The sequence below is a fragment of the Trachemys scripta genome, chromosome 1 (genome assembly GCF_013100865.1).
Source record: "Trachemys scripta elegans isolate TJP31775 chromosome 1, CAS_Tse_1.0, whole genome shotgun sequence".
NCBI lineage: Eukaryota > Metazoa > Chordata > Testudines > Emydidae > Trachemys > Trachemys scripta.
In genome coordinates this window covers 184,627,407-184,650,668 of record NC_048298.1, presented here as the reverse complement: position 1 = coordinate 184,650,668, position 23,262 = coordinate 184,627,407, and the positions used below count along the sequence as shown (strand labels likewise).

Genomic DNA, 23,262 nt, shown 5'->3' with positions numbered 1-23,262 from the left:
TGACTTCAGTGGATCTTGGCCCAGAGTGTTTAAAAGTAGGGAAAACATCTTACCATCCCCCCGCCTCTCCTCCTTCACAAAAGTAATGATCTCTGATGTGATGGAAAAGACAAAGTTATCTAACACTGTGGTTTTCAACCTGTGATCCACAGACTCCTGGGGGACTGCAAACTATGTCTAAGATTTCCAAAGGGGTCTGCACCTTTATTCAAAAATTTTTAGGGGCCTACAAATGAAAAAAGATTGAAAACCACTAATCTAAAAAGTTCTGCGCTTTGTGGTTAAATCAGTTCCCTGCACCGTCAGCTTCTTGCCCGGCTAATCATAACTTTCCAATGATCATGCCCACTCTGTAAGAAAGCAGTAAGACAGAACAGGATGTGCATTCATATCAGTTAGTTAAACCAATTACCTTCTCTTTGGTTCCCCTCTAAATTCCATCTTTACTCCCTCATTGTAGGGAACCTCCCCACCCCCCATCATGCTGCCACTGTCATTGACAGCTCTCCTGTAATCAGATATTTTTTCTGATAACACCCACAGCATGAAAGGCACTATACAAACAGAAAGAAAGGCACAACCACTGTCCCAAAGAGCTTCCAATCTAAAAGAACAAAACAAAACACAAAGGAAGAAAGAAAGGGGTAAAACATAGATATAGAGAGGTCAAAGTTTTGATTGTCCATATCTCAATAATTCAGAGCATTGATGGTGTAGATCAGAGATCGGCAACCTTTGGCACGCGGCCCGCCAGGGTAAATTCCCTGGCGGGCTGGTTTGTTTACCTGCCGCATCCGCAGGTTCGGCTGATCGCAGCTCCCACTAGCCGCGGTTCACCGCTCCAGGCCAATGGGGGCTGCAGGAAATGGCGGCCAGCAGATCCCTCAGCCTGCGCCACTTCCAGCAGCCCCCGTTGGCCTGGAGTGGCGAACTGCAGCCAGTGGAAGCTGCGATGTGCCGAACATGTGGACGCGGCAGGTAAACAAACTGGCTCTGCCCACCGGGGGCTTACCCTGGCGGGCCGTGTGCCAAAGGTTGCCAATCTCTGGTGTAGATCATCCCCAATTGCTCCTCAGTCTAACCATTATTAGTAAAATCATCTCTTGTGCCACAGTAGCAGTGGGTGTTCAGGAGGGATCAGAATGCAGGGAGAGAATGTGATTTGCAGACCAGCTCTGGAAGGACATCAATAGGAGCTGCTGGTACCCATGAAAATGAAAACCAGCCTAAATGTTGGTGCTCATTTTGTCATTGCTTGTACTGATGCTTGCACTGATGCTCTTTCCCTCTGGACTGCAAGGGTTCAATGATGAATTTGGAGGAAATAATCAGTTTATAAAGTCAAAGTGGCTAAAGCTTAATTAATATAATATTATTCTATTAAAATAAAGTGAGTGAAATTTTGGTATTTCTGTAAGCTACCCTTTCTCCTTTTCCTTTGTAACCTAACTACTGTGCAGAAGATGTCATTGGGCAAAGGGACTTATTCTATTAATTACAAGTGATTACAATTGCTTCATCTTATACTGCTCCCCTCTCTTCCAGGTTTGCTCACTTTGTTTGTTGGTCCCCTGTCATCTTCCTCTCCTATCCTGATCTTCCCCCCCGTTTCTGTTTTCTGGGCAAGCAGCCCAATTCCCAAGCCATTCTGAGTCCTGGCTTGAAATCCTAGCATGTCCACTGCTGCTGACACCACAGCAGGTTGGTTGCTTTGATATTGATATAGCTCAAGTGTGACAGTGAGGAAGATAAACCCCCATAAGTCATATTTTAAAATGCAGTCATTTAGCTATTTAGAAAAGTGCTGCTCAATTTGAAACAGCTAAAAGACTGATTTTTTTTTAAGATTAAACCAAGTGGTGGTTTACCTAAATTGCTGCAGCTGCTAATCCTTGTCAATAACAGAAAACTCAGCTTGGCTGCATTGGCTCAGCAGTGGAGACACATTAAGGATGTAATCGCAGGCTGGCACTGCCAAAGAGTGAGATTTACCCCAGTTCCTGGGCCCACACAAGGCCTTATGCACTTCTTAAGCCCTGTGTCAAGGCCAATGTTTTCAGAAATGATTTCTAACTGGGTGCAGGGCAGGGCTAAAATCATCTCTGGCATGATGCTCAGAGGGGCTGTGCACCTACAGCTCTTCTTGGAATTGTAGGTGCTCAGTACCTCTGAAAATCTGCACCTAGGTGACTGATGTGGGCATCCGAAATTAGTGGGCACTTTTTAAAATGTTAGCTTTAACATAGGGCTTAACTGATGCTTGTGTGGGGCTTCTTCATGGGGGTGAATTTCACCCAGTATGCTACAGGAGCTGGAGAGCTTACCCAAAAGTACAGATGGAAGCGGTGTAAAAGAGGATAGTGTAGGTGTGAGTGGAGAAAACCAGTGATAGATTCATAGATTCATAGACTCTAGGACTGGAAGGGACCTCGAGAGGTCACCGAGTCCAGTCCCCTGCCCTCATGGCAGGACCAAATACTGTCTAGATCATCCCTGATAGACATTTATCTAACCTACTCTTAAATATCTCCAGAGATGGAGATTTCACAACCTCCCTAAGCAGTTTATTCCAATGTTTAACCACCCTGACAGTTAGGAACTTTTTCCTAATGTTCAACCTAGACCTCCCTTGCTGCAGTTAAGCCCATTGTTTCTTGTTCTATTCTTAGAGGCTAAGATGAACAAGTTTTCTCCCACTTCCTTATGACACCCTTTTAGATACCTGAAAACTGCTATCATGTCCCCTCTCAGTCTTCTCTTTTCCAAACTAAACAAACCCAATTCTTTCAGCCTTCCTTCATAGGTCATGTTCTCAAGACCTTTAATCATTCCTGTTGCTCTTCTCTGGACCCTCTCCAATTTCTCCACATCGTTTTTGAAATGCGGTGCCCAGAACTGGACACAATACTCCAGCTGAGGCCTAACCAGTGCAGAGTAGAGCGGAAGAAAGACTTCTCGTGTCTTGCTCACAACACACCTGTTAATGCATCCCATAATCACGTTTGCTTTTTTTGCAACAGCATCACACTGTTGACTCATATTTAGCTTGTGGTCCACTATAACCCCTAGATCCCTTTCTGCCATACTCCTTCCTAGACAGTCTCTTCCCATTCTGTATGTGTGAAACTGATTGTTCCTTCCTAAGTGAAGCACTTTGCATTTGTCTTTATTAAACTTCATCCTGAAGTGATGGAGAGGAACAAGAGAGCAGTAAAGGAAAAGGAGGTCTGGGTTGAAAACAGTTAATAGGATCTGCCTTGCCTCCTTTTTCAGTAACTGCAGCAGCTGCTCAGGCACTCAGAGGAAAGGATGACACGACTGGCACAGAAATTGAAAAATATTGGTGCTTTTGGTTTTTATTAGTTACTTTTAAATATGAAAAAACCCCATTTTGGACTGAAATGTAACTTAATTTTTGTTTTTGGTACAAATCTTAATACAACATCGCGTCTTCTATATATCTCACCCTTGGTTTAGCTCCCTATGTTTTATATCAACAGTATATCAAACCAGAGCTTTCTGTAAAATGGGAGCGCAAAAGCCATAGCTCCCTTAGCAGAAGCGAGAGCAACTGAGAGGGAGTGTCAATGTAACAGAAATAGAAATATATCCCTACAAGAGGTATGATCAAAAATAATAAATGCCTAGAACTAGAAAATTAAAAATTACCTAAGAACAAATGTCTTATAAAAAAAGACCAAAGGTACATAGTTATAGTCTATATACAAACAGTACTGTACTTAATTTGACAATTATAAACCTTGCTCACTTCACTTTACACATGTAGTCCCCCTGAAATCTATGACTGAACAAAGTAAGAAACATTTGGCTACATCTCTACTAAATATTAAGTTACTAAGGAGATCAGCATGAATTATGTCACTTATTCCATCCACCAAACTCTCACGATTTTCACCTTCTTTAAGACTGAAGAAATAGGAAGTTCTTTCTTATATTTTTTGTATTGTTTTAATGAAGGGATAATTTTTTTCCACTACACTGCATCCCAGCGTCTCTAATAAACCCTTTGGGCCTACTCCTGCAGTCCTTAGACAGTCATAGTCCTACTGGCTAAGCCACAGAGCCTTCAAACAAAAATATGCTAAACTTTAAGCACTAGACGTGAGTGGGATTTACTGCCATGACTGGAGTTAACCACAAGCGTTAGCATTTGCAGGGTTGGGGCCTTAAACAGGAGTTTTGAGTACCTCAGCACTACAAGATCTAGCTCTTAGTCATCACTCAAAAACCAGAACACTGGAAGAAGGTTACAATTATTTTAGTCAAAATTTTGGCATGTCAAACAGTCATGTGTAACTTGGCACATCAAACAGTCTCTACTTGTGTAAAATGTTGTTGTTTCATTGAAGCCAATGGAGTGATGGCAATTTACACCCATTGAGGATCTCTGTTGCAGTCCTGTACTCACTGAAGTCAATGGGACTTCAATCAACCTCATTTGGAGCAAGGTTGGGATCTATCTGGAACAGAGAAATAAAAATACTGTCATTTTGCTTGAGGTATTCCTGAAGCAAATATATATGGATAACCAAGTCAGCAGGGGGAGGGGAAACAGAGTAAAGAAACAAAGATTGAGTTGGCTCTTATTTATCGATAAGTCCATGGTCTATATTTCTACATTCTAATGTATTGTGGCCATAGTAGGAATTCACAAAGCCTCCCTTTGAAGTGATTTTGTGTTCTGAACACCATGCACGCAGGATAATTTAACCTTTTCAACCTTAATAAATCTCAAAGAAACAGGTTTGCCATTAAAGAGATTAAAATTTGTGCCAAAATGGCAAAAATCTCTCCTAGATGTATTTCTTGGAGTAATCCATTGCTTTTAATTGTATTTAGTCCTGCTGATGTACAGTGGAGGGAAGTATAAGAGCATGTATTGTGTATATGACAATGTGTATATGGCAATGTGTTCTTTACATGTGTTAAAATTCTTAATAGAATTCTTTAATAATAAAGTTTATAAGAGCATTTCTACCAAGTACACATTGCCCATTTTTTAGATTAACCGTAGAAGAAGGAATATTGAAAGGGGTATTCCTAATTGATTCACAGTGTGAATGAACCAAATAGTCCTTCACAGACTTTTCAGGATTATAAAATCATACCTCTTAGCACAGGTTTCTAAAGTTGGGTGCAATATCCCAAGTTTTTAATGTGGTATGGTGGCTATTTCTAAGCAATGAGCATTTATGGCCTTGCAGTGTTATATTCTGGGAACCGTGTAGTTCTGCCAGTGTCTGCTTTTACAAAATGTCTAGGACACATGCTGTAAAAATGTTCCTTTGTTTTCTGACTGGATCTGGATTATTTTTTAAAAATTAACATTGAATTTATAATTATTATTTATTATTATTATTACCTTAGTGTCTAGGAGCCCCCGTCATGGGCCAGCACCCCATTGTGTTTGGTGCTGTACAAATATAGAACAAAAAAGTGATCCCTGTCCCAAAGAGTTTACAGTCTCAGCAGGGCCGGCTCTAACTTTTTTGCTGCCCCAAGCAGCAAAAAAAAGCGCTGCCCTCCGGCGAGCACTGCGCGCCGCGCCGCCCCCCCCCCGAGCACCCCCCCCCCCGGAGCCCCCCCCCCCCCGCCGAGCGCCACCGGAACCTCCCCCGAGCGCCGCCGGAGCCCGCCCCCCCCGCCGAGTGCCGCCGGAACCCTCCCCCCCAGCGCTGAGCCCCGCAATCATCCAGTTTTGTGAGATCCTTTTGTAGCTCTTCGCAGTCTGCCTGGGACTTAACTATCTTGAGTAGTTTTGTATCACCTTCAAATTTTGCCACCTCGCTGTTTACCCATTTTTCCAGATAATTTATGAATATGTTAAATAGGACTGGGCCCAGTACAGATCCTTGGGGGACACCACTATTTACCTCTCTCCATTCTGAAAACTGATCATTTATTCCTACCCTTTGTTTCCTATCTTTTAACCAGTTACCAATCCATGAGAGAACCTTCCCTCTTATCCCATGACTGCTTATTTTGCTTAAGAGCCTTTGGTGAGGGACCTTGTCAAAGGTTTTCTGAAAATCTAAATACACTATACCCACTGGATCTCCTTTGTCTGCATGCTTGTTGATCCCCTCAAAGAATTCTAGTAGATTGTTGAGGCATGATTTCCCTTTACAAAAACCATGCTATTTCCCAACAAATTATGTTCATCTATGTGTCTGACAATTTTGTTCTTTATGATAGTTTCAACCAATTTCCCTGGTACTGAAGTGAGGCTTACTTGCCTGTAGTTGCCAGGGTCACCTCTGGAGCCCTTTTTAAAAACTGGCATCACGTTAGCTATCCTCCAGTCATTTGGTACAGCTGATTTAAATGATATGTTACAGATGACAGTTAAAAGAACGAGGAGTCCTTGTGGCACCTTAGAGACTAACACATTTATTTGGGCATAAGCTTCCGTGGGCTAAAACCCACTTCATCGGATGCATGCAGTGGAAAATACAGTAGGAAGATATCAGGGCCGACTCCAGGCACCAGCCAAGCAAGCTGGTGCTTGGGGCGGCAGCTTGTAGGAGGCGGCATTCCGCCCAATCCTAGGGCGGCACCAGCCAAGCAAGCTGGTGCTTGGGGCGGCAGCTTGTAGGAGGTGGCATTCCGCCCAATCCTAGGGCGGCATGGACGCACTTTTTTTGTTTGTTTGTTTTGTTGTTCCACTCTGGCCGCCCTGTAGGGGGCAGCGGCATGGAGGACAGGAGCGCCCTGCAGCAAGCCCGGCAGGGTAGCCTGCGTCCTTCCCTCCCAGCCGACCGGAGAGGTGCGGAGCCCTCCCGGCAGGGGGCACGGCGGGAGGGGCCGCGTGACAGCGCCCTGCTGAAGCCCTGGCCACCCCCCGTCTCTCTTCCCCCGCTCCCTCTACCTCCCCCCGCTAGCCGGGGCACATCTGCAGGGTAGGGAGGCCCCTGCATCCTGGCTCCGGCCGCGCCGCAGGGTTTTTTTTTTGTTTCTTTTTTTGCTTTGCTGTTCTGGCCGCCGCGGTTTTTTATTTATTTATTTTTTGCTTGGGGTGGCCAGAAAGCCAGAGCTGGCCCTGGAAGATATATATACACAGAGAACATGAAAAAATGGGTGTTGCCATACCAACTCTAACGAGACTAATCAATTAAGGTGGGCTATTATCAGCAGGAGAAAAAAAAAACTTTTGTAGTGATAATCAGGATGGCCCATTTCAAACAGTTGACAAGAAGATGTGAGTAACAGTAGGGGAAAAATTAGCATGGGGAAATAGTTTTTACTTTGTGTAATGACCTATCCACTCCCAGTCTTTATTCAAGTCTAATTTAATGGTGTCCAGTTTGCAAATTAATTCCAATTCTGCAGTTTCTCATTGGAGTCTGTTTTTGAATTTTTTTTGTTGACGAATTGCGACTTTTAGGTCTGTAATTGAGTGACCAGGGAGGTTGAAGTGTTCTCTGGCCCCACTGGTTGTTTATCAGGCTTTCTGCTTCTGATGTATTTAAAAAAAAAATTGCTATTACTTTTGGCGTCTTTGGCTAGCTGTTCTTCAAATTCTTTTTTGGTCTTTCTAATTATATTTTTACACTTCATTTGCCAGAGTTTATGCTCTTTTCTATTTTCCTCATTAAGATTTATCTTCCACTTTTTAAAGGATGCCTTTTTGCCTCTCACTGCTTCTTTTACTTTGTTATTTAACCACAGTGGCTCTTTTTTGGTTCTCTTACTATGTTTTTTAAATTGGGGTATACATTTAAGCTGAGCCTCTATTATGGTGTCTTTACAAAGTTTCCACACAGCTTGCAGGGATTTTACATTTGGTACTGTACCTTTTAATTTCTGTTTTACTAATCTCCTCACTGTTGTGTAGTTCCCCTTTCTGAGATTAAATGCTACAGTGTTGGGCCATTTTTTTACCATCAGATCTTGTCTGTTTCTTGATCCTGGACATATGCTGATGACTCCCTGGCATTTTTGTTCTCGCCCTTGTAAAGCTCACAAGCTCCCAACCCTAGCAACATAAAAATCATCTTTGGGTGATAACCCAGCACTGGAAACTTCAGGTGCTGCCTTTGCACCCCTCCAGCCCCTCAAAAAAAAGTAGAGGATAAGGAAAAGAAAAGGAGTATTGGAATAGAAATAGATCATCCATTTTAATAGGTTGCTCGGTAGCTTTTGTATTCCTTAAAGTAACAGTTGGTATATGTATGAATGCAGTGTGCATATAAACAGATTATATGACTAGAGCCTGAACAAAAAGTTATTTGCAGACACAAGTGAAGCATCACCAATGCTGGGATACCTAACTGGGAGGTGGGAGAAGGACTCCTAGATGAGGGAATTCTAGGGGGGGGGAATCCTCAAAAGATAGGAAAGGGAGTTGGAGACCCAGGGGTATGAGAAATGCAAGGAAAGAGAAGACCAAAGGGGCAGAGAATTTGGGAAGAAAGGGAATTGAGAGTGGGGTTTACAGTGATTCTCAACCAGGAGTACTGCATACCCTTAGAGGTATGCACAGGTCTTCCAGAGGATACATCAACTCATCTAGATACCCTGTTTCCCCGAAAATAAGACATCCTCCGAAAATAAGGCCTACTTACAGTTTTGCCTCTCGTTGTAATATAAGGCATCCCCCCGATAATAAGACCTCCCCGATAATAAGGCAAAAAAATGTGTACCGTATTCTTCTTCATTGAAAAATAAGACATCCCCTGAAAATAAGACCTAGCGCATCTTTGGGAGCAAAAATTAATATAAGACACTGTCTTATTTTCGGGGAAACAGGGTATTTGCCTAGTTTTACAACAGGCTACTCAAAAAGCACTAGCAAAGTCAGTACAAACTAAAATTTCATACAGACAATGACTTGTTTATACTACTCTATATGAAAATGCACTTAATGAAATGGAAGTACAATATTCATATTCCAATTGATGTATTATAGAATTATATGGTAAAAACGAGAGAGTAAGCAACTTTTCAGTAATAGTGGGCTGTGACACTTTTGTATTTTTATGTCTGATTTTGTAAGCATTAGTTTTTAAGTGAGTGAAACTTGGGGTACACAAATCAGATTCCTTAAAAGAGTACAGTAGTCTGGAAAGGTTGAGAGCCAATGGTTTAGGAGACCCTAGGAAAGAGGGGTAATGAAGACAGAGAACCAAAGGTTGGGGGAGAGGAGTCCCAGAGAAACAACAGTATAAAAGAGGGAAATTCCAGGAGGGAGAGAGACTAGTAAAGATGCAGCCATGTACAATAAATTGGGATGGGGGGAACCAGGAGTGGCTCCTTCAGGTTTCTTTAGAGGCTCACATACTACAGTGATGAGTGTTAACAGATAGATATTTACAGGACAGTGAAGTAGTGACAGGTGGAATATGCCCCTCCCCCCAATTCTCATATTGTTGTACTTATGAGTAAGAGATGTTTCAGCTCCCTGATTTAGGGCCCAATTCTGCTGCCCTTACTCTTGCTGAGTTGTCCAATTGAAATTAGCTGGACTCTTTGAAGAATAAGACAACACTCAGTATCAGCCCTGCTTTAGGGATTAAGATTAAAGCAGTCTGTACAAAATGTCTCTCTGATGAAATACCAGACACACATTTTTGCGATAACCTTTCCTGCAAGGATGGCCCTGCACTTCTCACTGAAGAAGAATGAAACAGACACCCACTGGATTCCACTGATTTTTGCTGTTGTTGTTGGATTAGCCAATAACCAGAAAGCAGGATCTTTAGGGGAATTTCCTTGGTGTTCTCAGAAGCTTGTGGGGAACGTTTTCTAAAACGTCCTGCAATTGCTTACACTGGTGTGAGCAATGGTGGGAGGCGAGCCCTAACGGGACCAGCCCGCTGGTCGTTTAACATCATGCCTGTCAATGAGAGCTGCTCTGACTGTGAGCACACATTGGGCTCCCCCTTGCAGGCTGATGGACTAGTCACTGAAGGCCTAAAGCTGCAGTGGGGCCTAATTCCCTGCCTCCGCCCGGGCCTAGGTAGATGTACTCAGGTGGAATGTGGGTGGCCTAGAGGGGGCTTGGGCGTGGGGGTGGATGTCCAAGGGGGGAAGGGAGGGCAGGGGCGCGTGGCCCCCCCCGGGGCTGGGAGACAGCCTGGGGCTTGTTCAGCCAGCCCTGAGCGCTCTGGGCCGGGGCGCTGCCGGGCTGCAGTTTCCAGAGGACCGAGCAGGGAAGCGGACGCGGGCCGCTTCCGGGAGAGCACAGGCCGGACCAGCCCGCCGCGTGTAGCCGCTGTGCGCAGCCTGGAGGCCGGCGCGATGGGCGCCCACAAGCGAAAGAGCTCGGCGCCGGGCCCGCGGGCGGCGGAGGCCAAGAGAGCCCGCGGCGCGGAGGGGGAATTCACGGGCACCCAATTCAAATCTCTGCTGCGGGACCCCGAGACCGCGATCAAGGGTGAGCCGGGGCGGGAGCTGGGCTCGAATTACACGTGCTTCCCGCGGGGGAGCCTGCTTCCGTCACTGCTGCTGCTGGGGGCATTACTACCCCCCTCCCCCGTGCTGCTGCTGCCCCTGTCCTTGAACTGGCACTGACGGGGCACCAGCCTGGGGTGTCCCCAGGCTGCTCTTTGAGTTGTCACCGGCCATCGCCCCCTCGTGCTGCTGTCTTTGCACTCTTTAAAGTGTGCTGAGTTCCTGTTGCGTTCGCCCCCCCCCCGTCCTGCATTATTTCCCAGGTCCGGGCACACTGCACTGCTCCCCGTGCTGCTCCAAGTGTATTACGGTTCCGTTCATGTTGATCTCATGCATTATGGCCCATCCCTGCGGGGAGGGGCGGGGGGATTGAGACCCACACCTAGGAGCTTGTTTAGTGCAGGTGCCCCAGTAATAAATGAATTATTGTTGCATTTGTACTGTGAGTCGCTCGCTGTTACTGTTCACAAAGATTTTGCATTTTCTCTCTCTCTCTCTCTATATATATATTACTTTTTCATCTGGCAGCCTTGGATGTAGGTAGGTGCATTATGTATATTTTCTTTACTATACAAGTATTCCTGTATCTTATGCAAAAAAAAGGGGGGGAGGGCACCTTTATTACTCGCTAAAACTATTTTGCAGTTTTTGCATGTTTAAATGAGCTTGAAATGATATGAAGTAATTCAATGTTCAGGGTAGAAATATTCTTGGATAAATTCTGTCCTTTGTGGGGATTTATTCAGTGAAGGGTAGTTGGTTGCATTGTGCTCTTGTAACGTTCCCATTCTATATTAGTGAATGTACCTTTGGATTGGCAGCAATATGCCTAGCACTCAGATGAACATAAAGTGAGAAAGAAAATGTTAACAAGTAGATGATATTGGTCTAAGTTTCTTCCCATGCTGAATGTCACGTTCTCCATACCAGACACTTCTTCCATGAACCCTGACAAATTATAATGCAGTGTACAGAGTTTGTGAATCTGGAATAAAGGTTATATCTGTCATTTGAAAAGCATGCTTTTGATTACAGATGTAAATGCTTGTTTTCTTTCAGGTTTAGAAAACTTCGTCTCTACAGCTAAAACATTACCATCTACTGAACTATATGATGTAGTAGAGGGATATATAAAAATTTCTGTGGAGTGTGCTGAAATTTTCAGACTTTTGGATGGTGAAAGAAGGCCTGAAAGTGAAGTAAGTTGTCCACATGCATTGCATTTGTAATGAACAGCAGAGTGTGAACTGAATAGAACGTTTAATAATTGTTGTATAAACACAGAATAAAATAATTTATTTGGAGATCTGAGGAGCAGAAAAATCGGTTAAGTTGTCAGTGGCCTTATAAGTTTGTCATAAAATGTAAAGGCATCCTGCAAAGCCTCTTACACATGCTAAACCTAATGTATTCTGAATAGTCCCATTGAAGTCAAGCTCTGTAGTACTGAGGCCTTTGAATTTTGTTAAGAAAAGCTTTTATAAAACTCAAGACCAATAGAAATGTTTATACACACATGCGCACACACAAATCTAATAAAAGCATTTGTTATTAGATAAATAAGCCTTCCTTTGTAGTGTGTGATATTCAGCTATTGCAGCATTAAGAACCTGAAGGTAAAACTTATTGTCTGAGCTGAGAGAAATGCAAAACATAAACAAAGAGCATAAATACTGACCAATAAACTGGATTTATAGAATTCTCTTACAGCTAATTATGTGAGGCGTTATTAGTAATTTAGGTAAAGAAGAGTTTGTTTACAACTGATTAAAGCTGATAGAGCCCCTATTAACTTCCAATAAACAATCTCTTTAATAAAAACAATGAGGAGTCCTTGTGGCACCCACTCCATGCATCTGATGAAGTGGGTTTTAGCCCACGAAAGCTTATGCCCAAATAAATTTGTTAGTCTCTAAGGTGCCACAAGGACTCCTCGTTGTTTTTGTTGATACAAACTAGCACGGCTACCACTCTTTAATAAAGTATCCTCTCTGTCTACATAACAGAAAAACTATGTATACATTGTGTCTTGCTTTGTCAGCTGCTTGCTGTGTAGATATTCTTCCACCTACTGATAAAACACAGAGTTTGTAATTTGTAAGGCCCTGATGCTGCAGTAGGGTTGTGTGTGTATTTAGGGTTTCACTTTGAGGAGCTCAGTGCAGTATTGGGGCTTAGGTATAGTTTTTGAGTTCTGTATATAATGGCATTACAGTAGTACACCTCTACCCCGATATAACGCAACCCGATATAACACGAAGCTGGATATAACATGGTAAAACAGTGCTCCGGGGGGTGGGGTGGGGCTGTGTACTCCTATGGATCAAAGCAAGTTCGATATAATGCGGTTTCACCTATAACCCGTTAAGATTTTTTTGGCTCCTGAGGACAGTGTTATATCGAGGTAGAGGTGTACCTCAGAGTTATGAACACCTCGGAAATGGAGGTTGTTCGTAACTGAACAAAACATTATGGTTGTTCTTTCAAACGTTTACAACTGAACATTGACTTAATACAGCTTTGAAACTTTACTATGCAGAAGAAAAATGCTGCTTTTAACCATCTTAATTTAAATGAAACAAGCACAGAAACAGTTTCCTTACCTTGTCAAATCTTTTTTTTTTTTAAACTTTCCCTTTATTTTTTAGTAGTTTACATTTAAAACTGTACTGTACGGTATTTGCTTTTTTTTTTTTTTTTGGTCTCTGCTGCCTGATTGTGTACTTCCGATTTCAAATGAGGTGTGTGGTTGACCGGTCAGTTTGTAACTCTGGTGTTTGTAACTCTGAGGTTCTACTGTATATTTGAGTATTATTTTCCATTCCATCCACATGTGCATCCTAGTGTCTTGTTTCCTTTCTTGAATGCTGCGGCACTATAAGCAGATGTTTTAATTGTGCTGTCCATATTGAGGCCTAGGTCTTAATCTTTATTGGTTACAACTACTTTAGAATACAGTAAGTGTATGAGTAGTTTAAATGATTCTATATGATGTACTTTGTCTTACCATTATCAACACTGAATTTCATGACTTTTGCAGCTGGAAACAAGAAGAAGAGTTGGTACCATGTGACCAGCCACCTCTTCGCTGCTCAGTAGTGATTCATAGACCATAGTATGGAAGCCTCTGCCCAAGCATATTATTTCAGTGTTAACCATCTGGAAGAGAATCAGTGTGTTACCTTGAGTTTCACATTTGGAAGCATTTCCTCTTGTTGCACAGTTACTCATTATTTATGATGTTTACTGTTCTAATGTTCTTATTTAGCTTGTATAGGGATATTTGAGGAAAGTAATGGCAACAATATTTTAAAATATCTCTGAACTTTGCAGATGCTGTTAATTTTTCAAGCTTTGGAAGCCATCTTGTTGAGAACAGCAAGTGACCTGTCCCATTTTTCTGTTGTGGGGATGAACATAGTAAAGAAGTTGATTAATAGCTATATGAAATTAATCTATGCTGCTTTGTATTCTGAAAGTCACAGGTAAGTCTAGTGCATACCAGAGTGAGAACCTGTGTTGGTTGCTGTGACGTAGTCCCGATATGCTACCTCGGGCCACCATCCTGCAAAGACTTAAGAATGTGCTGGACTGTTTGCAATGTGAGGAGTCCCACTGACTTTAGGAGGACTGCTCACAGTGTATAATCTTAGGCACATACATATAAGTGTTTGCAGGAATGCTGCAGGGAGTAGCCCTGCACTTGACTTTATCTAAGTCTGTAATTTTCCATTCTCTTCCTCTGCTTGCTTTGTTTACCCTAACTATGTCGTTTGTGATATGAAACCTGCTTGAGGTGTAGAGAGAGGTTTCCTTTTCTATTGCTCACCGAAGCTGAGCAGAACACCATGGTGATGGCAAGAAGTGTTGAGTTTGATTGTTGCTTCTTTTTCCTAGTCTTTTCACAAAATGTCGACGCATTTGTAATAGAATTTCTCCATTAGCCCAACTTTTCCTCGACACCTTTTTCTCTGTCTCTTAAATGTGACAACTAATTGTTTTGATTGAATTTATTTCTTAATTTATTTATAACCTAAGTCCAAAGGAGGTACTTCCACAACCATTTCTTCTGCTTTGTCCCTCCATGGCAGTTGAGGTTTGCTGAGTGGTTCTTGCTTTACATCCCAGTGTGTCATTTGGATGAGGGAAGGTGCTTATTGGTGCAAGGACCCTGTCTGTTGCATTCAGAGCTCTTCGTCAGCTCTGTGTAAGCTTGAAGGCTTGTCTCTCTCACCAACACAAGTTGATCCAATAAAAGATATTACCTCACCTCCCTTATCTCTCTAATATCCTGGGATAAACATGGCTCCAATAACACTACCAACAAAATAATGTACCCTCATAATAATGACCCCAAAATACAGCTATTGGAGAAATCCTTCTAGAGCTTGCTTAAGGGAAACAGCCCTGTTGAATTTCAGATAGGGTATTTTGACTTTTGGCTACATTGGCCAACTGGAAAAGCCAAGGGGTTTGGCAGTCACAAAACAATTATTTTCATGTGTCAGTTGCACCAATGGGGCATAGAATATAATGATTACAATAATTTGCTGAGAATGTATGTTGTCCAGTTGAAGCATAAAGAGGTCATGTTGTTGTGGCATATGGAGGCAGGATCTCTGCTTTGTATGCGTCTTCTCCTCAGGATTTTTTATGAATGATAACATTTCTAAATTAAATTAATGGAGATGTCCTATCTCCTAGAACTGGAAGGGACCTTGAAAGGTCATCGACTCCAGCCCCATGCCTTCACTAGCAGGACCAAGTACTGATTTTGCCCCAGATCCCTAAGTGGCCCCCTCATGGATTGAACTCACAACCCTGGGTTTAGCAGGCCAATGCTCAAACCACTGAGCTATCCATCCCCCCTATTGGAACGTTAGGGCTTGATCCTGCAGCCATTAATAATGGCATGTCTTCACACACCAGAAAGGGCTGCAGAATCAGGCCCTTATGGCCCCAGTTTTGAAGTTAACAGCAAAATCCTATTGACAGTGGATGCAGGGATTGGAGCCTTCATTTCCGGCACTCTCCCCCTTATTCTGGAACATCAACATCCAGCCTCCCAGTATATTTGTGTGTGTGTAAGCTGAGTTGATAGGAACAATGTAGATGTACTTTTCCTTATGCCTACTCCCTCTACATCAGTACCTCTGACTTTTTCCTTTCATTACTCAGATAGATTTCCACTCCAGTCAGTGAGTAAGGACTGAGTATAAAATTTGAATGAAAACTAGTAAGGACTTCAGGGTTTGGTCCAGTGACAGGAATACAGCTCTTTTTCTGCTTTCTTTAACAAAGAAAATAATAATAAGCAATAATAATACAAACAATTTTATAGGAATGAATTAAGGCACCATCTTGTAAACACTTATGTTGGTGCTTAACTTTACTGCCAAGGGTAGTTCCAATGGCTCTGCTCCTCATACTAAAGTTAAGCACATGCATAAGAATTTGGAGGCTCAGGGCCTTGATGTGAGAAACATACTTTTTAAAACAAGCAATATGAAAATAAGATTGGCCAGAATTAGGGAAAAGTCACGTGCATTTTGCCTAAATTAATAACAGTGGTTGCTTTGTAAAGATGCTGGATCTTGCATTCCTTATTGAGCCAGGGCTTCCCTGGACTGTGAGAGCTTTGCATGCAGTAGGAATACAGGATCAGGTTCAGTGTGGTTAGAGCTTAGCTTTCCGGACTGTGCTTGCTTACTCACGTTGGGACAGACTCCGAGTGCTGTTCTGTGCCTGCAACTCCCACTGACTTTGGTGGAAGTTGTGGCTGGATGATTTGAGAGGTATAAATTCTCACATTATAACGTCTGTGTAACCATCATTCCTCCAATAACATGCATTCCCCCCTATTCACGTAGGATGACTCGAGTATGCCTCACCTTGCTGTCGGCCATGGTGGCACAGGGGCCAGATTCTGCAAGGGATGTCTATAGCCATTTTGATTTTAATAATAAATTCCTGCCTGGATTAGTGAAGAAAAGAGATAAGAAGGTAAAGTGAGCAAAGTATCTGCAGGGGTCAGATGAGCTGGCCTGGAGGTATCTTCGGTTTACTTTTGCTAATTTTTAAAGTAAACTTGCTAATGCGACTCCACTGTATTTTCATCCACTGCTGCTTCTCCACCTCTTCCTTCCCCTTTTCTGTCTGATTGTTTATAATAGGCACTAGCGCTGATCTATGAACAGTTTCCCATTCACTTAAATGGGAAACGCCCAGGGGTCATGAATGTTTCTAAGTGTCTGTCGTTATGGGAGATCTTGTGTAACAAAGTCCTGGCACCCATAGGAGTTGCTCATTTCATTTCCATGCCTGCTTGATCTCTGCTACCCTGATGAAGTGGAGCGCCTGAAGATTATAATACCATAGGGAAAACTGGTTGAGTTTTGCTGCCATAGTATTGGGTGACCTAGTTTGTTATGAAACTGCATCATGGCTTATTATGTGGTTTGGTGGCCATAGGAAAGAACTGCCATTAGATGACATTTTAAGGCTAGAATGGAATGAAGGCAAAGGCAATGTTTTAATGTTTTTAATTTATGTTTCAGAGGGGTGGAAATTGTCCAGTTCTAAAATTAACAAGTTAAATCCTGGTCCTGTAGAAGTCAGTGGGAGTTTTGCCATCAATTTCAGTGGGGCCAGGATTTCACCCAATATTTATGAAAAAACGACACTCTGCTTTGGAAATTGTAATTAATGGTTTTAGGGGAAAATCGGTTGGGTTTTTTTAATGTTAAGTTATTAGGAGTGTCAAGTGTGGGGTTTTGCTGCAGGATCTACCTTTGTGAGCTCTCACATCTTAATTGAAGGACTTGGGTGTTAAATCTTTATCCAGGATATTCATTTAACAACATGTTCATTAGTCATGGGAGTAAATTAGATACTATTAACCAAAACAGAGTTTCAGACAGTGCCTGAAAATTCCTCCTCTTCTCAGTTGTTCAGATTTCACTCCATTATGATGTCGTCATTTCACTAATTCTCTAGTTGTAATAGTGTCTCAGGATAGACCAAGCCTGAATTTCTAATGTAAAAATCAAGCAGAAAAGCAACAAACTCCCTAATTTTTTGACAAAATCTTTCATGTCCCCACTGCTATTTCTTTTCTTTCCCCCTTTTTACAAGTCACTTTTAAAGGGAAAGTTGTTTCACATTGTACCCCAGTAATTATATTTAATTTGGGGATTTTTACATATAGTTTAAATGACATATACTAACACAGTGGCTCTCAACCTTTCCAGACTACTGTACCCCTCTCAAGAGTGTGATTTGTCTTGTGTACCCCCAAGTTTCACCTCACTTAAAAGCTTCCAAAATCAGACATAAAAATACAAAAATGTCAGCACACTGTTACTGAAAAATTGCTTACTTTCTCATTTTTACCATATAATTATAAAATACATCAATTGGAATATAAATATTGTACTTGCATTTCAGTGTGTCGTATAATAGAGCAGTATAAACAAGTCATTGTCTATATGAAATTTTAGTTTGTACTGACTTTGCTAGTGCTTTTTATGTAGCCAGTTGTAAAACTAGGGAAATATCTAGATGAGTTGACCCCCTGGAAGACCTGTGAGTACCCCTAGGGGTACACGTACCGCTGGTTGAGAATTACTGCGCTAAAGGGCTAGGGATTTCATTTTCCAGATGGAAGTTAAATAATTAATCTTTAAAAATAATTCTAATTTACAGTCAGATCCTGTGGCCTTTATGCGGACAGAACTCCTGTCAGTTTCTGTAGCATTGCCAATACACCTTGGTCCTGAGCAATAGCTCCCCGTTAGTCTGGTCCTTGGCTTGTCTGAGTAGCTCAGCAATCTCTGGTGGTTTGGTGATGTGCGTAAATGGGGATTAGAGTCTGACTGCCAAACAATTTATCATTTGTGACCTAGCCCAGGTATTCAAAATTGAAAAATTAGTGAACCAACCAGCCTTCCTAACTAGATGCTAAGATATGAAAGTAATCTCCACAGGTTAATAGACTGTGGTTGACAAACTCGTGTAGTTTATCAGAGTAATATACTGGGGATGTGTTTATATAAAACATATCTATACAACTTATTACATATTTTATGATAACAAACTGCTGCTGTAAAATTTTTGCAATTGTGTACAAACTGTATGCTAAAAGTGTCTTTTAATTTTCTTTTAGGGGAAACCAGATGTCCGTATGGCATATATTCAGTTTGCTCTCTCCTTTTTAATTGCTGGTGACAACACTATCCTAGTACAAGTGCTAGAGTTAAAAGGTACTTAACAATTACTGCTTTTGTTAAAGGAGTATCTTTTAAAGATCACATTTAAAAATATGAACCAATTAAACAGCATTGACAAGACAAAGGAAATTCAATTTTAAAAACTGATTTTAAATAAGCTTATGCTTTCCGAAACACTTGGCTGTACTGGCTGAAAATAACGGTCATGGTCTTGCTTATGTTGACTGCAAAGAGATTGCAGGGTAAATAGGAAGGCCTAGATGACCCAATTCGTGATAAATAAGCTTATAGTACCTTCAGAATCACAAAGATCAGATGACAGAGGAGACTTTATGGCTTTTAAACTTCTTCAGAATGTAGTAACATTGGATGTGCTGCCTTCTTTTAAAGTTAAATGTTTAAAAATCAGGCAAGATCTAGTTTTTGAACACAGTGAAATTCATCCCTGTGCAGATAGCCTGTGCAAGGCCCGTGTAAGTCCTTAGAATGGATTGTCCTTGGGTCAAATGGCCACTGTCTCTGGCTGCTCTACCCCTTTAAGCCCTTCATTTGGGCTCTGCAGGGAAGTGCCATCAGAGGGTGTTTGTACAAACTCCGTATGTTGAGGAAGAGGCAGCTGTACTAGCCCCACATAGAATAGCTCACAGAATTGCAATAGAGAAGGAATCAGGGTTTTTAGCTAATTTAGGGTCTGCTTCTGAAAAGACTTATCTATGCACTTGATGTAGCATACTAAGAACTGGATCCAATGCTCATTGACGCTAATGGAAATACTCCTGTTGATATCAGTGGACCTTGGATCAGACCCTATAATTAATCCCATTGACTTCAATAAGTGTAGGTCCTTCAGGGCTGGGGCTGTCACTAACTATATGTTTACACAGAGCCTAGCACAATGGGGCTCTGACCCGATTGAGGTCTCTAGGCGCTAGCTCAATATAAATATTAAATAATAATAACTGAGCTAACTAACTGCCTAATAATTCTTACAATAGGTATTTCATAAAAGGCAATATTACAGCAGTTTGCTTATCACTGTATTATCTGTTCACCATGCATGCTAATACGGGTATTTTTGTTCATCTTTAAATACAACACAGAGATGAGTGACATGACATTGAGGACAAACAAGTACAAATTCCCTGAAATTAATTTCATAGTCAAATGCTGCTTGTCCTCAGATCACGACTCTAACATTTGAAATATGTTCTTAGATTTCATTCCAGATATTCTTAGGACTGGATTAAAGGAAGATAAAGTTTCTACTATCAATCTTCTGTTTTCCACACTGGGAACAAAGGTGTTGTATGCCCTTGAAATGGCTTTGTCTCTTGCTTTCTGTTTCTCTTGCTACTGAAGACAGCTTTGCAATGCATTCCCAAAGAATATACACCTATTTATTACTCTGGCATTGTGCTGCAAAGAATCATCAGCATTTCTGTTGCTGAGCTTGTTCATCAGGGGTTTATATGTTGGCCATAAAATTGTCTCAGGGTTAAAGCTTCTAATGTGATATTTTTTAAGTAGAATTTTAAATTAAATGATTACGCGGCTGAATTTAAAAGCTACTTACTGCTTGTATGTAACGTTTCTCATACATCCCATCTCACTTACCTCCTGGAGAAGTGGGGTGGTATAAATCTGCAATAAGTTATTACTCTTACTTCGAAAATCTAGCTATTGAACACACTGCCTCACTTCTAGAAGGAACAGAGCTTTTATATTGGGGGCTGTTGGGGCAAATGGGGTGCAGAGAATTGTCCTTGTCTGGTGGGTGAAGCCCCTTTACCATAGGTTTCCAATTAAAGACATAGTCTTGATAGGGTTCTGTAGCATCCCTCATCCTGACCTCATGACTAGAGATAACTGTTGCAGTCTGGATCTGCTTGCAGTTGAGACTGGGAGTGTCCTGATTTGGGGCTAGTGATTTAGTCTGCCAGGCAAAGCTGTTTCTTGATGGACAAGAGGAAAATGGTGGCTTTTATAATGAAGGTTTCTAGTAAAAACCCAGGGCTACATCCAGGAAAGCTGCTGCAGGGAAGACTACTTTCCATGTGCCACATAAACCCATTGAAAGAGAAGGGAGAAGTTGGTTCTGTGATGGGATGTCATGTTGCCTGTTTCTCACATGGGGTGGGGAAAGCAGATTTAAGTTACATCAAGGCTGCTATGGAAGCTTGATAACAGAAGTCATTGAGAATTGCTGTAGAATCAGTTGTCTTCAGCTGCTTTGGCCATATCCCCTTGTGTATCAGCAGTTTCCACATTTTGAGCTCTGTTGCCCCTTCTGTCCCTTTTCCATATGGAAGAAACTTAACAGGAAAGGGTAACTAACAATATAAATGAAAACTGTGCTTTTGTTTACCTTACATTAAACTTTAAAAAAGCTAGCATCGTGACTGCAAAATCAGGACCTTAGAAATCAGGGAGTTACAGAAATGAATTTTTCTCCTGCATTGTTAGCTTGTCTGTGTGGCATATCTTATTCTGGTATGTATCATGGTTGAGTTAATAACATAATACACAAAGTTTAAAATTTAACAAGGAAAACAGGAATAAAAAAATGAAGCCGAGAAAACATTATGGGAAAAACCATTAATTTTCGGAATTTCCTTGCTGGATGTTACAGGGTTAATGCTATATTCACAGTAATTTTTTACATTTACTTTTGCTGCAAGGTTTTGTTTTTTTATGGTTATTTTTGCAGTAGGGAAGTGGGGAGGAGGCATCTGGAACTGTTTGTTGTGTGAAATTTATATGCACCTCAGATTTTCCCATAGAGCTTGTAAATTCCTTGAACTGCAGCTACAAACAAGCCTCAGCTATCCAAATCTTGCTTAACCAAAACTCTTGGTTCTCCAAAAGTCAGACGTGTCCCCTGAAGGTCTGATTGAAGCTCAGGTCCTGTAGAGCTGCAGAAGACTCTGATTCTGCAAAACTTAACTCTTAGCCTGGAGCAAACCAGTTGCCATTGCTAACATCTGCTTGGTGCATTCATTGGATTACTCTGGTAACAACTCTTGCCAGCTTCCCCCAGTGGATTTTGTCAGCTCCTGTATTGAGAGTAGAGCCTTCAACATACACAAACTCTCTGTGTAGCTAACACTCCCTCCTCTTCAGATTCTAGAGCTAGGAAGCTCTGCCAGTTTTTCTAATAGCTTTCCAGTTCCTTGTCTGGAGCTAATGGGGTTTTGGCATTCCAAAGGTGCTGGAAGCTCCTTAGTCCAAACTGTGGCTCTAGTCCTGCAAACACTTAATATGCTCAGTGCTTAAAGTAGATTGAAACAGGAGAGGCTGCTCGCAGTACACTAGCCAAGAAAGAAGGGGAGTGGTGGGAGAGGGCTGCTTCCCCAAGCCAAGGAGAAAAGGGGAAACGCTTCTGTTCTAGTAGAGGAGAGGGAGATGCGCAAAAGCAATACCAGTGCAAGGTGTGATGGAGACTATTATTTTCCATTTCATTATAATTTGCAATATACAAAATACTTTCTTTTTATTGTTTTCAGGTGGTTCAAAATAAGAGTATCAGTAAGACGCAGAAGGTGCGTTTTTTTACTGTGGAAGTGTTAAGTCACATTGCTTCTCTTTACCGTTGGAATGGGATTACCGATGTCAGCACTGAGGATGTCAAGGTCTGGTAATTTCTTTCGTAAGATGTTTCTCCTAATTCCCTATCCCGTGCCTCTTTCCTCACTCTCCTTGCTTGAATCTGTGCAGCCTACAAACAGGAGGAATAGACAGGTGGGGCTAGGGCTATCTCTATTTATGATCCCAAGAAGAGGAGAGAGCCATGCCATATGCTGCTTTAAAGAAACCAACAAATGACTTGCCTGGGCTGGAGACTACTAGTGCTTCAGTCCTAGGACGAGTGGCAGTAGGGCTGCCCCTTTTTTCTGATTGCCTGAAGGGTGTGGAGGGACCTCTACCTTCATGTCGCTTTGGGGCGCTCTCTTTTCTGTCCCCCAATTTCTGGAGCTCCAGAGCAGAAGTGCTGCCTTTGGGGCATGCTGATACTTCAGCATTCTTCTCTGCTTGACTGCCAGGAAGAATTTGCTCCTGCATTAGGGCAAGACGGAGCAGGAGAGAGCAAAGACTAGACTGTGCAGTGCCTCTCTCAATATCCTTTCCATGTACCCAGTTTCCATACATCAGACTGGGCTGACTCTGAAATAATGCCCCAGAATAAAGAGCAGCCTCATCTCTGGGGCTGATTCTGCTCTTGCTTCCACCAGCAAATGACGTTACGCTTGTATAAAACTGTCTTTAATGAGTTAAGAGTCATTCTTCTGAAACCTAGTACCTGCTAGCACTGCATTGCTGCTGCGTAAGTCACTTTGTTTTTACTTTACATAACAAGAATTACACGGGTTGTTATCTTTTAGTTCCACTTTTGTGTAATGGAAATATCTGAGATGTGGTATATCTAAATTGTCTTAGGACCTTATGCAAAGCTTATGGAATGGAATGAAAGACTCCCATTGCTTTTAATGGGCTTTGTATCGGGCCTTTATATCAGTATCCATAGATTTTAAAAGACCAACTCTCTCCATGAAAACTTCTACCATTAATGGGCTGTCTCTTTGTCAGCTCCTATCCTGGTACCTACAGTATATGCAGTTCAGGT

At 42.0% G+C, this 23,262-nt stretch overlaps 1 protein-coding gene across 1 annotated transcript in view; it reads left to right on the top strand.

The window, feature by feature from the left end:
• Positions 1-10,100: 10,100 nt before the first annotated feature.
• The window catches only part of URB1 (URB1 ribosome biogenesis homolog), a 79,665-nt gene continuing 66,503 nt past the window's right edge, over positions 10,101-23,262 (top strand). Inside the window, exons 1-7 of the mRNA XM_034770176.1 lie at positions 10,101-10,396; positions 11,473-11,612; positions 13,747-13,898; positions 16,284-16,416; positions 18,578-18,674; positions 19,856-19,941; positions 22,145-22,270. Of these exons, the coding sequence (XP_034626067.1) occupies positions 10,261-10,396; positions 11,473-11,612; positions 13,747-13,898; positions 16,284-16,416; positions 18,578-18,674; positions 19,856-19,941; positions 22,145-22,270 (870 nt within the window). The 5' untranslated portion in view covers positions 10,101-10,260. The remainder of the gene's footprint in view (positions 10,397-11,472; positions 11,613-13,746; positions 13,899-16,283; positions 16,417-18,577; positions 18,675-19,855; positions 19,942-22,144; positions 22,271-23,262) is intronic.